We start from the raw sequence: 16,499 nt of genomic DNA on the forward strand, positions 1-16,499 counted from the left end.
AGACCAGTCATTGACCTCTCGTCCCTGAACGGGTTTGTCAAACAGACACCTTTCAGGATGGAGACGGCTGACACAGTCAGACAAGCGTTAAGACCCCAAGACTTCATGTGCACTCTAGATCTGAAGGACGCATACTTTCAGATCCCAATTCACCCGTCTTCCTGGAAGTATTTGAGATTCATATTCAATCGGAAGCATTACCAGTTCAGGGTACTGTGTTTCGGTCTTTCCACAGCACCCCAGGTATTCACGAGAGTATTCGCCCTAGTTTCATCTTGGGCTCACAGAGTCGGCATCCGTCTCCTAAGATACTTGGACGACTTGCTGATTCTGGCAAACTTGGAGACGGCCCTTCTCCGCCACTGAGACGAGCTTCTAAGGTTTTGCCAGGATCTGGGGATTGTGGTAAACCTCGACTGGTCCCCAACAGTCGCCTCAGGATGAGATCCCTCCAGTGGCGACTAAAATCCCAGTGGAACCAACACTCCGATTCCCGGGATCACCTAGTCCGCATAGGGCTAGAGGAACAGTCGGACCTCAGGTGGTGGCTGGCGGAGCCGAACCTCAGCAAAGGGGTCGATCTTCTCGTCTCTCCCCTGGAATTGATGCTTTTTTCGGATGCATCAAAAGAAGGATGGGGGGCTCACGTGCTGCACCATTACATCTCCGGCCAAAGGTCCGAATCAGAAAGGTACTAGCACATAAATCTTTTGGGAGATGAGGGCAGCCTTTCTGGCCCTCAAAAAGTTCCACCAGGTCCTGGTGGGGCACTCCGTGGTGTTGATGAGCGACAACACCACGGTAGTAGCTTATCTGAGCAAACCTGGCGGTACCTTTTCGCAGCAGCTGTGCCATCTTGCAGTAGAGATACTGTACAGTAGGGTCCCGAATTATGCGAGAATTTGGTCGATTAATGACCTCGTGTAAATGGATAATCGCGAATTTCGAAACACACAACTAACAGAAATAATTCCATTGCGGCCATGGCAACCAGCAATTTGCCTATTCAAATGTGTTTACTACCCATTTCCAATACTTTCTTTGTACTATACTGTATTTCTTTATAATATCAAATTGTTTTTGTAAATAAATAAAACATTTAATATACTTTAAAGTTCTAATAACTTGAAAAATGGTTAAAATTACAACAAGGATAGGTGTAAACACCATATATTTCCCGTTATAACACAAACCAAAATAGACAAATTTTAATGTTTGTCATATCTATTGTATAATACAACTGGTGAATAGCAAAACCATCACTCTATAGACTAGCTTGTATGATTGAAAATCCAGAATTATCAAAATAAAGGCGATTTTATATCATGCGTTTCCTAAACACGCTAAAAAGCACAATAGAAAACGACAACCAATGTTTTGTTTACGTTTATCTCTGATCACAACGAAGAAACACGCATTTATACATCTGTGTTTTTGAATTGACAGCAATTTTACCAAGTATAGATTATATGTTGAATTTGTTATTACCAATGTTCTAATTATTTTTTATTAGAACTTTCAAATAAATGAAATGAATGCCATTTATGAAATGTTTTTCTTTATGATGCCGCCTGAAACGGAAACCTTCCATTTGTTTACGCTCCATCTTCGATCATAATAAACAAACGAATGCATTAAACACACATGATCTAAGTCATAACTAATGATATTACAAACATTTAGTAAACATTATGTTATTACAAATATTTTACTTACCGTATCCATATAAATTCCTAAATTCGTAGCAAAGCTGGAAATTTTTTTTTCCTTATGCGTTTAATCCACAATAGCAAACTGCCGCTAATGACAGAGTGATAACTTACAATAATTCTAAACTGTTACGAAAGATAATTGTCCTTTCCATATCCAAAATACTTTTCCTAACTTCAGTTATAAGTCAACTTGTACCCACCTCAATTATGGATCCATATGCAAAAAAGGTAAAGAAGAAAGTACTAGGCCTATTTTTAAAGTCACCGAACAATTAGGTTACCGCTATAACGTTCGATGTGAGAGAGAGAGAGAGAGAGAGAGAGAGAGAGAGAGAGAGAGGGATGGTTTTAAAGTACTAAACAATAAATATGATAGGTTATAACACATTGGTGTTTATGTAATATTAACTGTATAGATGGTTTGAATAAGTTAAGAAATGGTGTAAACAATTCTTTGTTATTGTATTCGCGCGGAAGCTAGACATCAGCTGATGTGATCACAGCCAAAAGTAAAACAAAAATAAGTTAGCAATACTCAATTTTTAAAACACACCCGAAATTTAACAACATAAGTACATGTTTTATTATAGCGCAATTGACATTTAAAGAGTAAACATTTTCTGGAATAGAATGGTGTTTCCTAAAAAATAGTGGTTTGCGGACGAAATCGGTTACCGTATTTTAAGCTATGATTGAAATGGATGTATATACGGTATAATTTTTTCGTTTTGTATTTAATTGACACTTCAAGAAAACCGATCTATTTGTAAGTATTGTATAACGAGAGAGAGAGAGAGAGAGAGAGAGAGAGAGAGAGAGATATTATGACGCAGAAGGTTACAGACCTAGAACAGGGGAGGATGAAGGTGGGGGGAGTGATGAGATAGGCTGGGTGGACTCGCAGGGGAGACGGTAGGAGACGGGGGAAGGGGGGGATTTGGTTGCCAGTGGCTAAAAATAGATTCTGAAAGACGGTAAAGGGAAAAACGAATCCCATTGAATAAACAGAATAAGGAAAGGGAATAAGATCCAGAGGAATAATAGATATAATGGAATGAAAATGACTAGATGGTGTTAGTTGTGATAAGAATAATTTAGATATTTGAAATAAGAGTGTCTGAGGAGGTATAGAAGGAATTAGTGATAAATATAGAGGAATATCAAAGGATTCAGTTAGTTTGCATTAAAGGGTTTGTTATCGTTTATCGGCAGTGAATAGCCTAAACTTCGGTAACGAGTCGTCAATATTTTGTCATATTTTAAACAGTATACATTTGATTTGCAAACATTGGTTTTGTAGAGTAGACTGTAAAACAATTGAGAGAGAGAGAGAGAGAGAGAGAGAGAGAGAGAGAGAGAGAGAGAGATATTTCTGCCATCAAATCTCTCTCTCTCTCTCTCTCTCTCTCTCTCTAGATTTTATTTTACCGTCTACTCTACAAAACCAATGTTTGCAAATCAAATGTATACTGTTTAAAATATGACAAAATATTGACGACTCGTTACCGAAGTTTAGGCTATTCACTGCCGATAAACGAACCCAGTCTACTCGTGAAAACCTTGAACGCCCAGAGGGAAAAATAAGGCTTTTAAATATACTGTACTAAACAAAAATAATGCTTTAATATACCATCATTAACACTACCATTACAATTATCGTAAGGTTGGAGAAAGATAAAGATTGCCGAGAACGTAACCACATTTCTGTTTACATTTTGTCAGCTGGACTCGCACAGTTAACAGTTGATTTCATTGTTGATGTGGAATTTTATCCTTAAATAGGCTATTCATTATGAAATTATGTTAATGAAATGTAATGTTGATATTGTTTTGTAACATTTATTATAAATCACCGTATTTAGGGCTACCAATATACTTAAAAAGACAATAGATTTGATACATTTTGTAGTGCTTGACTCGCGAACTTTGAACAGCCTCGCAGATACAGAAAATTTATTTTTGAAAAATGGCGATCGTGGAAAAGGGGAATCGTGTAATTCGAACACGCTTAATTCGGGACCCTACTGTACTCAGATGGGTAGAGGACAACTCGGTGACTATCAGATCGCTTCATTCCGATTGCCTAGCAGACAAGCTGAGCATAGCGACTCAGATAGTTGGCACCGAGTGGTCTTTGAATCCTCTGATAGCCAACAAAGTCCTGACTTTGGGAGGTTCCCCGACTGTGGATCTGTTCGCAACGGCCCTGAATTTCAGGCTCCCATTGTACTGCTCCCCAGTCCCGGATCCCCAAGCTCTTTGGCAAGATGCTTTCCAACAAAGGTGGATAAACCTGGACACTTAGGCATTTCCCCGTTCTGTCTGATGAGAAAAGTCCTCAACCAGGTACGAGGAAGCAACAGCTTGCAAATGACCCTCATAGCTCCGCTATGACATCACGCAGAATGGTTCCTGGACCTAATGCATCTCCTCACGGAGATCCCGAGGGAGCTTCCTCCACAGCCCGACCTCCTCAAACAACCACATACCAACATCTTCCACAAAGCTGTAGCTTCACTTTGACTTCATGCCTGGAGACTATCCAGCACCTCCTCACACAGAGAGGCTTTTCGCAACTGGTTGCGAAAAGAATGGCTGGACACCTCAGGAGATCCACAGAGGCAGTCTACCAGGCGAAGTGGTCAGTTTTCTGTGGTTGGTGTCGTAGAAGGGTTATCTCTCCCCTCGATGCCTCTGTTCCAACTATAGAGGAGTTTCTTGTATACCTTCAGGAAGAAATGCTTCTCTCGGTCTCGGCAGTCAAAGGCTACCGCTCAGCCTTGAGTCTCGCCTTTAGACTGAAAGGAGTCGATATTTTCTCCTCGGAACTTTCTTTGCTCATACCCAATTACGAGCTTACTTGTCCCCAGGCATAGCTAAGACCTCCCCCTTGGAATGTGGTTCGGGTCCTCAGGTCTCAGAAGGGCTTCCCCTATCAACCACTACGCCAGGCCTCCTATTGCCACCTCACGTGGAAGACGGTGTTCCTGCTCGCTATGGGTTCGGCCAAGAGAGTCAGCGAATTTCATGGTCTATCTGCTGATGTCTCCCACTCTAGGAGATGGGGGGAAGTAATCCTCAACTACATCCCTGAGTTTGTAGCTAAGACTCAAAATCCGGGTGTGCCGGACTCCAGGTTCGGCCCATTTCGGATAGAGTGTCTTCGTTCTGTATCCGAAGATTCAGACCAACTGTTACTATGTCCAGTAAGGAGTCTGAGGTGTTACTTACGAAGAACAGCAAAAGCTCGCCCCTGTGTACGAGCACTTTTTGTCAGAACGGGGAAGGTCAAGAGGAAGGTCACGAGGAATACTATTTCCTCCTGGAAAAGGAAATCCCCCTGGAAAAGGAAAGTAATCGAATAAGCTCTATATCCAGATACTCCTTTGTCCAACCGACCCAGAGCTCATGACGTCAGAGGCATTGCAATGTCTCTGGCGTTCAAGAAGAATTTTTCTGTGGCACAGGTATTGCAAGCGGGCATCTGGAAGCATCAGACGACCTTCAGAGCCCACTACCTGAAAGACGTAACCCACAGGAGCATGGAAACCTTCTCCATTGGTCATGTGGTGGCCGCACAACAAGTGATTAATGCTTCAGGCTCCTTGATGGACAAGTAGCAGTGGGTTGAGGGCTGAGGTTACCCGGGTTAGTCTGGGGTGAATGTAAAAAATGTCTGGCTCCCTTCTTTCTTTCTCCTTCTTCCCCCCTGGGGAAACAGCTCCACAAGACCGAAGCATAGCTGACCTCACCCCTCTGCAGTAAGATTCATTTCCCTTGTGCATTCTTAGTATGAATAAATACTTTGTTACGTCACCAATACCTCATGAGGGAGGGTATTGGATATGTCTTAGAACTCATACTTATCCTCGAGTTCCTACGTAACGACAAGCCACGAGTCTCTCTCATACAAGCTTCTGTAACTACTTTGATTTTAGCGAGGGTAGGGTTCCTACTAATTAGATCAAAGATCAATTAGAAGGAACCCCGGGTCATGACCAAGGCCAATTGGTAGAACTTCCTCCCTCTTAAGAGTAAGTCACCCTATAAATAGCAAAGGTTTGTATCTGTGTCGGAACAAATAACAAATTTGGATATAATTTGTATTTTTCCTAACATACAAACCTGGAGCTATTTATACAAATTGGCCCGCCACCCTGTACCCCTAGAAGTCCTGCCAGAAAGCAAAAGTGGTTACTCAACCGACAGGTGTGAGTGAGCGGGTTAGCTAGTCTACCCTAACCCCCTCCCGCTAACTAGCGGATGGGGTAATTATCCTTCACTAAAATTGTCTTGGCTAGTTTTCAGCGTTGCCGAAAGTAATACCCTATAAATAGCTCCAGGTTTGTATGTTAGGAAAAATACAAATTATTTCAAAATTTCTTATTTTGTGTTGTCAGTGGTACCAGTAGATTGGGTTTGTGTATGTTTTATACCACTACTGTATATAAGGGTAAGGGTAAGGGAGATGTGCATGAGTGTTGTAATTCAAGGGGTATTAGTTTGTCGAGTGTAGTTGGAAAAGTATATGGTAGAGTACTGATTGATAGGATAAAGGATAAAACAGATAAAACAGAGAATGCAATCTTAGAAGTATAGGGTGGTTTTAGAAGAGGTAGGGGTTGTATGAATCAGATTTTTACAGTTAGGCAGATATGCGAGAAATATTTAGCAAAAGGTAAGGTGGTGTATGTTGCATTTATGGATCTGGAGAAAGCGTATGAGAGAGTTGATAGGGAGGCAATGTGGAATGTGATAAGGTTATATGGAGTTGGTGGAAGGTTGTTGCAAGCAGTGAAAAGTTTCTACAAATGTAGTAAAGCATGTGTTAGGATAGGAAATGAAGTGAGGGATTGGTTTCCGGTGAGAGTGGGGCTGAGACAGGGATGTGTGATGTCGCCGTGGTTGTTCAACTTGTATGTTAATGGAGTGGTGAGAGAGTTGAATGCTTGAGTGCTTAGACGAGGATTTAAAACTAGTAGACGAGAAGGATCATGAATGGGAGGTAAATCAGTTGTTGTTTGCGGATGATACTGTACTGGTTGCAGACACAGAAGAGAAGCTTGGCCTATTAGTGACAGAATTTGGAAGGGTGTGTGAGAGAAGGAAGTTGAGAGTTAATTAGGGTAAGAGTAAGGTTATGAGATGTACGAGAAGGGAAGGTGATGCGAGGTTGAATGTCATGTTGAATGGAGAGATAGTTGAGGAGGTGGATCAGTTTGAATAATTGGGTTCTGTTGTTGCAGCAAATGGTGGAGTGAAGCAGATGTATGTCAGAGAGTAAATGAAGGATGCAAAGTGTTGGGGGAAGTTAAGGTAGTAGTAAAAAATAGAGGGTTGGGCATGAATTTAAAGAGAGTTCTGTATGAGAAAGTGATTGTACCAACTGTGATGTATGGATCGGAGTTGTGGGGAATGAAAGTGATGGAAAGACAGAAATTGATTGTGTTTGAGATGAAGTGTCTAAGGAGTATGGCTGGTGTATCTCAAGTAGATAGGGTTAGGAATGAAGTAGTGAGGGTGAGAACGGGTGTAAGAAATGAGTTAGCAGCTAGAGTGGATATGAATGTGTTGAGGTGGTTGGCCATGTTGAGAGAATGGAAAATGGCTGTCTGCTAAAGAAGGTGATGAATGCAAGAGTTGATGGGAGAAGTACAAGAGGAAGGCCGAGGTTTGGGTGGATGGATGGAGTGAAGGAAGCTCTGGGTGATAGGAGGAGGATGGATGTGAGAGAAGCGAGAGAGCGTGCTAGAATGAATGGCAAGCGATTGTGACGCAGTTCTGGTAGGCCCTACTGCTTCCTCCGGTGCCTTAGATGACCGCGGAGGTAGTAACAGTAGGGGATTCAGCATTATGAAGCTTCATCTGTGGTGGATAACAGTGGAGGGTAGGGTGGGCTGTGGCACCCTAGCAGTACCAGCCAAATTCGGTTGAGTCCCTTGTCAGGCTTGGAGGAACGTAGAAAGGAGAGGTCCCCTTTTTTGTTTCATGTGTTTGATGTCGGCTACCCCCCAAAATTGGGGGAAGTGCCTTGGTATATGTATGAATGTAAAATTCGAAAAGTAATAAGTATATTTTAAATAGTTTGTTATCCAATGTTATCTTGTGTACAGTATTTGAGAAAATTTGATAACACATGTAATACTTTGCCGGGATTCTGTAAAAAATCAAAATGGTTCGGTATTAAACCCATGAAGTAAGTATTTATTTGTAATGTAAATTTTTCAATTTTTTTCTGGTATTAGATCATTATTTGTATATTGGTTGGTAAATATAAAGTAGGTGCAAGCCACCATTTGGAAAATAAGACAAACCAATTTTCCTTTCGGATTTTCTGACTTCTAGTGACTGGACATTTAGGAATGAAAAAGATAATTTTGAATGTAAAAGCATGTAATGAACAAGTGATGAATCTTGTACTTTCAGATCTTTGACGTTTCTTCACCGATACTGCACTTTTCAACGCAACGAACCCTGTTCTCTTCCGGTAACGATCGAAATGATAGCAGCTTATATGAAGAAGAAATCAGAACAAGTTGCTCTTCAAACCACTTTTAATGCCTTCAAAGTGTTTGGTTTAAGTACTTGAGGATATTCATTAAATTGACACTGAATATGATTTAGCTATTCACCAATGATAGGCACATCAGCTTTTTTCTCCTGGAAGATATGATTTTAATATTGTTTTTTGTAGGAGTTAAGCCAAATTATTTATCACTTTTTAGTTTATGGTAGGAAACTTTAAGCTTTTTGAAATTAGTCATTGATTGGAATTGGCATTAAATTTTTTTTTTTTTTTCCTGATTATCATGAATGCATATGGAGTGACCAGTTAATCATTTAACTATCTCCAGTGTGCCATTTGAGTAGTTTTTTTCACTCTAGTTGCCCTTCTCTTGTTAGAAGAAAATGACACTGGTCATTATGCAATTGGATTGACTGACAAAAACCTTTTCACTTTTTTGGTTTAAGGTGACTTTAGTTAAAATTTATGCAGATAATTATGATTTTTCATCTGAAAATGCCTAGTCATAAGAGACTTGTGGAATTGGGGCCTTGCTGGTTAATAAGAAGCTGTGCTATGCATAGGTCTCATTCCGAACAAAAATAAATGATAAATGACTGCCTGACATTTTTGTATCTGACAAACTTAACCGAGTAAAGTGGTGATTTCAAACAATGCGCCAAAACTCGTGTTTCGTTTATCTTGACTGGATTATCAGCATCTTGCTGTAAAACTTTTGCCCCTTTAGAAATTAAACTTTTCCCTGGTGTGTTCTTGGCAAGTTTATATAATTATGTAATGAAGTTACTCCTCTGTTACAGTCAAAAAGATGCTTTTTTCTTTTAAGACAAGCTATTACACATAAAAGCACATGAGGGTAATTTCTGATATGGCAAAAGTATTACAGTAAACATACTTTGGTATGATTAAGCCATACCTTTATTCACTAAAATATTGGGATGATTCTTATCAGCCTATCAGTTTGGATACTTAAAGACATGAGTATATGCATGCAATTGTAAGTACAAGTAAACTCATTCTATATGGTTTATTTTGTTTGTATATGCATAGTACTGTGTCTTTATGTGACAATAAAATTACCATTAATTTGAAGTTAATTAATCTTTGAAAATATTGTTTAGACAAAAACTGGTGCTCAACAGTGTAAAAAGAATTTGGTGTTAAAAAGTGCCTGAAATATGGAATTAAATTACCTTGATGTGTGTTGGGAAATTACAGTGAATGTGACCAATAATTTAAAACTTGGTCTCTCTAATAATACTATATTCTTCAATATACCAAACTCTAGTCGTGTTTTATATGTTGAGTGTATAGTAGTGTACTCATGACAATTCATTTCATAACTGTGGTGATTCTCATGTTTGTGGATGTCGTTTTCATTGTCATTTTTCATCTTTTGATTTCATCATTAGACAGATCCATTTTCTTTCTTCATCTTGAAAGTCTGTACTGTTATTTTTTCTCTAGTTTGTATGCTTCATGAAATGTTACTGTGATTATACATTATTTTACTACTTTCCTCAAGATGTAATCATTGTATATGTATGCCGTTCATAACTAAGATATTTCTATTGTATGCTTTTAGATTGATTTTCTGTGTGATTGTAGTGTAAGCAAGAGATATTATTTTAGTCTTATTTTGTCCTCTTTTAATGGGTATTGCCCATTTTGGATTTTGAACCCCGGAATGTCTAAGGCCTTGTGATTGTTAACAGAATAATTGAAATGTGTGACTTTGACTCCCTTTTTTTCTTTCTTCTTCCTATTTTATTTAGTTGGATATATCATGTGTGATCCATTTAGGAATTTTGAAATTATCTCTGAATCATGTGCTCCTAGTCTTCCTGTAACTCCTTTTCTGCCAGGATCTTACCTGTCAAAGACTTGTGAGTATGATCTAAATTGATTTAATCTTCTGAGTGAATATGAATACAATAGGTCCCTTCTTTAGAAGTATGTCGAGAGATTTTCTCTACAGTTTGGTGGGTATCTTATTTTTCTTTATTGATCATTTTAAGCTCTCAACTTCAATTCCAAAACAACTTAAATCACCCTTAGAAGTATTGATTTACTAAAAAATTCCACATTGTTTGGAAACATTTCTATAAGAATTTTTGAGGCATCAATTAACTGGACCCACTTGAGCCACGTAACTGTAAGCGAAAGCTAAGGTCATGAACGTTTATCTCCAGATATTGAAGTAAGTATTGAAATGTAATACATTTGTGGTCTGGTTAAGCTACCTAATAATATATACAAAGTATTGTATATATAGAGTATTGTTGATATGAATGGAGTCAGCTGTATTTAATTGGTATTTTCTTCGGACCATCACAAAAAATATTCAGTCCAGAATTTCTAGTTTGTAAGCCAAATCTTTGACAAATGCTAGCTATACATTGTCAGTTCTTGATTGTTCTCATGTTGACTTTGTTAATCTAAGAATCTTCAAGAATTATATGAAAATCATAAGAGCTTAAATGCTTTATGATAAATCCATCATGTAAAATTTACAATGCCTCTGGTAGCCCTATTTCTTCCATGGCATGAGAATCATTTTTGTTATGACCACATTATGACTGAAGCATTTGCCATTATCTGGACAAGATATGCTTAAACTCGGTGATAGATCATAAACTGACTGTTTGTAAGAAATGGATTAGTTCATATCATGTAGAGATTTTTCACTAATGTTTGGATAGATACTATGTTATTAGCTTGGAGTACTCAACCAAAAGATTTTGGAGAGTTATTTTGCCATTTATTGTTATTGATATTAGGTATTTTATCGAATAATGTATAGTATTTGCTAGTTGAGTAATGTATAATTAAGCATTTGTTTTTTTCGGTGCTATATATTTTCCGTTTCTTGAATATAATCGTAAAAGTTATCTTACCGTGGCTAAGGCTTTTAGATTTAATACAATGATGCATTATCCCATCATTATGGATTGATATAAGAATCAGTCATTATTATTTGGTAATCACATGTTCTCACTGTGTAATTTTATAGTGGAACTAAACTATGTTAGCATATGTTTTAAATACAGATATTCATTTATGAGTTTCTAAACCAGAATGGCAGGACACCATGTTGTGAGGAAAAGTGAAAGGTATGATTGCTTAAAAAAATTATTCATTGAGTTTATTGATATTTGATAAGTAATTGCAGTTGGAAATTGACATTTTCATAATTATTTTTTTTATTGTGTGCTTTTGTTGGTAAACAGAAAGATTCATGTAAATAAACTTTTTGATAATGAAATGGAACATGGTGCATTGTATGTATCTCCTGCATGGAGTTGTTGGTAGAAACTGTATAGTTGATTGTGGTATCAACCATGTTACTGTGCCTTGCAATTTTTTGTAGCTTTAAAATGTACTGTAGAGTACAGTCCTAGTATATTTTTTGGAATGATATGTTAAAAAGATAATTTCAGAAATTGTATTTGTCATTTTTCATGTATTCAAAATATTAGTTTTTATTTGAGGAAGAACATTCAGATAGATTCTTTAAAAATACATTCTCTGGTCATTTCAGCAATATCTCATTTCTTTGATGCTTATTCCTTCACTATAAAATGATCATGGTAATAAGTTGTTTAAGTTAGTTTTTTTTTTTTTTTTTTTTCAACCAAGAAGGTTCAAGACTTTACCTCTTTTTCTGTCTTCATGTGCAACTTGTGAATATGTGGCATGTAACCTTTACCATAGGTAGAGCAGTACAGTTTCATTTCTTCATAATTTCAGCTTTGCAGCTGTGCTAAATATATGAGCCCCATTTTAGGTGGTTTGTAATTATGTATATACAGTAAATAAACTACTGTGATGCATTTATTGTTTTATACTTCTTCCTATTTTGATATAAAAACATAAGTTTGTTAAAGCAGAATTTTACAGTAACCTAATAAAGGTGTGGATATACTTTTCGTGGATTTAAGGTGCTGATTGAAAAAATACAAACTTTTATATTACTTTACTGCTATGTGAAAAGGCAGACCTAAGGCTGGAGAATTTGTTTGACTGACATCTTGGTGATATTTTTCCTGTTCTGAGGATTTATTGTATTAGTAGATAAAACAACAGATTTCAAAACAAAAAGATCAGTATACTAAGTAAAATAAATGCATAATTTTGGGGGATAATTTGCATTGCGATCTCCTAAACTCTCCTCTGAAAGGCTAAATTGGAATCCAGTACGACCTAAATATCAAAGAAATATTGTCTCCGTACTGTTGGGCTAGTGTATTAACATGCAAAGCATAGTCTCGGTGTGTACAAAAGACCTTTGAGTTCAGGCACTATTTGAAAGAAATATATATACAGTACAGTATTTACATATATAACCAGATGCATGCTCTTCATTATATATACAGTGTCCTTAAGGTATGATCTTTCAATTTGCGTCATTTCAGATCTATGAACGCAACTACCGCAAGGAAAAACATGTTCAAACTGCGGATTTATAATTTTGAAATTAGCGCCACTCACGACTGGGTCCCGATCCAGTCGTTGCCACCAAGGGCAGGCACCCCTGACAGGCATTATTCAAAATGTATTGTTTGCTATTGTGATCGCTGAAATTGTTTTTGTTTATCACCTTCGGCGTATTTTTGCCTTTTTACCATATATTCCAATAATGTTAACCCTTTTACCCCCGGGGTATCTGGAAATTTCCAACCCTTAACCCCCAAGGGGTTATTTTTTCCCCAGCACATTTTGCAGTATATATTTTTTAAATTGCTCTAACAGCCTTAATTTTTGTCATAGAGAGGTCAGGTTGGTCTCATTCTCTTGGAAAATGCCTGAATTTTCTCAAAAAATTATCAAAAAATATGAAAAACAAATTTTTATGGCATTTTTTTGCAAGGACGTACCGGTACGTCCATGGGGGTAAAGGGATGGCTTTTGTGAAACGTACCAGTACGTCCTTTGGGGGTAAAAAGGTTAACTATGGCGGATAAGCAGATTGCTAATAATAGTGCAATGTAGCACAAGATTAGTGGCAATAGTGCTAGTAGTGTGAAGAAATGGTAAGCAGTTTCAGCGGAAATGAAAGTAGCCATTATCAAGAAACCAGGTAGCGGTGAGAAGGCAGATATTACGCTTGTATATCAAATAAATTGTTCAACAATTGGCAAGATTTATAGGACGAGGAGTTTTCCGATGACAGCGAACTTTCCTTAGTGTCATCAAACTTGTCTCCATCACTGCAAGAAAAAGGTTTAAAAATGTATTTCATGGGTTTATATCTAATATTTACAGTACCATGCACTGTACTATATATTTTACTGCCTTATGTGATATAAAAGTACAATAGAGAGGGCTAGCATATGTAGATGCGTAGATATCCTACAATAGATGCCGCGAGAGCCATATCGGCCAAAGGCTGTACATACGTGAAGACCGCAGCCATCTTGTCCCGTTAGAAATGATCGATGACTAGCATGGTAATCAATGTGAGTAAATGTTGCATACACAGTTTATCGTCCAGGAATGTGGCAACTACAGAGGCTCGATAAGCCATACTATGAAAATATGGGAGAAGATCATTGAGAAGAGACTCGGAGAGGAAACAACAATTGGTGAGGAACAATTTGGATTCATGCCTGGAAGAGGGACCGTAGAAGCAATATTTGCTTTGAGGCAGATGATAGAAAAACATTGGGAGAAACGGAAAGGATTACATATGGTCTTTATTGACATGGAGAAGGCATACGATCGAGTACCACGTCAGGAGTTGTGGAGATGTATGAGAGAACAGGGAGTCCCTGAGAAATATGTAAGAATCACCCAAGATATGTATGAGAAGGCAGAAGCGAATGTTAAAAGCAGTATAGGCCTAACAGAAAGTTTCCCAGTAAATGTGGGACTACATTAGGGGTCTGCATTGAGCCCTTACCTATTTGATCTGGTCATGGATGTAGTAACACAAGGTATTAGAGATCAGTCTCCTAGGTGTATGCTTTTTGCTGATGATGTTATACTGTGTAGCACTGGGCCAGAGGTAGTAGAAGAGAAACTGGAGGAGTGGAGAAGAGAAAGGGAAAATAGAGGTTTAAAGATCTGCAGGAAAAAGACATAGAGTACTTGAGATGAAAAATGGCGAGAATGGGGAAGTTAGTTTACAAGGAGAGAGATTGAAAAGAGTTGAAAATTTCAAGTGTTTAGGATCAACAGTTGCAGAGGATGGTGTTCTGTGGGCAGAAATAAACCACAGAATACAAGCAGGATGGAAGGATTGGGAAAAAAGGGCGTAGAGTACTATGTGACAGGAAAATAGGGGTTAAGTTGAAAGTTAAAGTACATAGGACAGTTGTGAGACCGGCAATGATGTATGGAGCGGAGACGTTGGCAATAAAGAAGACAGAAGAGAAGAAGATGGATGTGGTAGAGATGAGAATGTCGAGATGGATGTGTGGGGTGACAAGAAGACATAAGATACGGAATGGAGTAATTAGGGGTACCACGGGAGTTAGAAAACTATCTGATAAGATCCAAGAAAGTAGACTGAGGTGGTATGGTCATGTCATGAGAAGAGATGAACAGTATATTAGAAGGAGAGTGATGGAAATGGAGGTACAAGGAACGAGAAGGAGAGGGAGACCAAAGCAAAGGTGGATGGACTGTATTAAAGATGACCTTCGATCAAAGGGATTAATCGGTGATGAAGTGTGGGAAAGAAGTAGATGGAAAAAGCTGACCAGAAACATCGACCCCACATAGAAGTGGGAAAAGATTCAGACAAAGAAGACAAAGCAGCTGCCAAGGATGTAAAATCACCTTTATCAAAGTCCTGAAGTATTACAGGACCTTGAAAGCCAATAGGGAACGGGATACTCCCCCTACCACAAGAAGGAAGAGCCTTGAATGCCCTTCTCCAGTGCCTCCAACACCCCTGCCATCTCCAATAGTGACCCCAAGGACTGAAGATACACCCTCATCCTCTCCTTCAACTCCACAGCAGACAGTTGTAGTTACTCCTTCAACCTCGGTGCCTGAGACTTCCACAGCCCTGGAAATTGACCTTGCTGAGACCCAGGCAGTCCCTCGGGGAAACCATTCCCCGGACTGTAACTGCACTGTCTGCCTTACCCAACTCCATAAAAAAGCTTTTGCCATTGCTGCTAGCATTCCAGCTCCAAAGAACGAAGCCAAGAAACCACTGCCAAAGTTCAAGCTTACCCAGACAGACAGCTCCATCTCCTACGCCACAGTTGCTGCCATGGCTGCAAAGCCTGGCATGCAACTCACAGCTAGACCCAACCGGAAGGGAGACCTTATAATCTTCCTAAAGGACCAGGAAACTACCAGATCTCTCCTGATACTGCTTGACTCTGCCTTAATCCATAGGAAAGCAGTCATAACCAGATACCCCATCACCATGCTCATCTCCATCGCTACCTCATGCAGCAACATTGACAAGGCAGTGCGCTGCATGAGCAAGAATGATGTCCTAGTCAGAAGAATGATAGCCACCTTCATCGGTCCAGTGGCCTCCTCCCTGGATCTAGGAGTTTGGGGGACGTTCCCCATTGAAGAGTATAAGAGTATACACTGGAACCCCTCAGATGCTACCGCTGCCAGTGATATGGCTATCACAAGGAGGAGTGTAAAGGCCTCATCACCTGCGGAGTCTGCAGCCAGTGACACAGCCCCACCACGCCTGGAACAGGCGCTGCCCAGAGAGACTAAGGAGGATAGCTGTGATGAAGAACACTTCCTCCCCTAAACAGCCAGAGGCACCTACAACTCACCCCCCCCCCCCCCCCAGGACCAGTGACCTTGCCAGAGGAGACAATGGCATCCGCCCACTGCTACTGTACCTGTACCAGCCAACCAGCTGCAAGCAGCACCTCTTCCACAACCTACGTCCTCCAACCCAACTCAAATCCTTACTCATCAAGTAGAATCACTGCCCTTAGAAGACCTCATTCCTCTCACCTTCAAGATCCTCACCAGAATCCTGTCCCTGGGGAGTGTTCAACACCTGTAGTGTGTGTGAATTGCAAGGGTAACTATCAGGCCCATGATAAAGAATGCCCTGTATTGAAGAAAGAGCAAGAGGCATTGCTGAAATCTATTAATGAACACATCAGTGTTGGAGATGCAAAGAAGCTATTAGTGAAAAAATCTTATACAGATGCAGTGAGGAGTTCTGGTGACTTCTCTAGTCGGGCTCCTCAGGCTCCCCTAGTTGTGGCTCCTCTGCCTGCCCCCACTTGGTGGGGCTCCCCAGGCATCCTCTGGTGGGACTCCTC

The 16,499-nt window shown here is 39.4% G+C and overlaps 1 protein-coding gene across 1 annotated transcript in view; it reads left to right on the forward strand.

Annotated features, from left to right (window-relative positions):
- Window positions 1-12,071, forward strand: part of LOC137644003 (3'-5' ssDNA/RNA exonuclease TatD) — a 68,546-nt gene extending 56,475 nt beyond the window's left edge. The window contains exon 7 of the mRNA XM_068376869.1: window positions 8,139-12,071. Within this exon, the coding sequence (XP_068232970.1) occupies window positions 8,139-8,301 (163 nt within the window). The 3' untranslated portion in view covers window positions 8,302-12,071. The remainder of the gene's footprint in view (window positions 1-8,138) is intronic.
- Window positions 12,072-16,499: the final 4,428 nt, after the last annotated feature.

This window comes from Palaemon carinicauda, chromosome 7, assembly GCF_036898095.1.
Source record: "Palaemon carinicauda isolate YSFRI2023 chromosome 7, ASM3689809v2, whole genome shotgun sequence".
In the NCBI taxonomy this organism is placed as follows: Eukaryota; Metazoa; Arthropoda; class Malacostraca; order Decapoda; family Palaemonidae; genus Palaemon; species Palaemon carinicauda.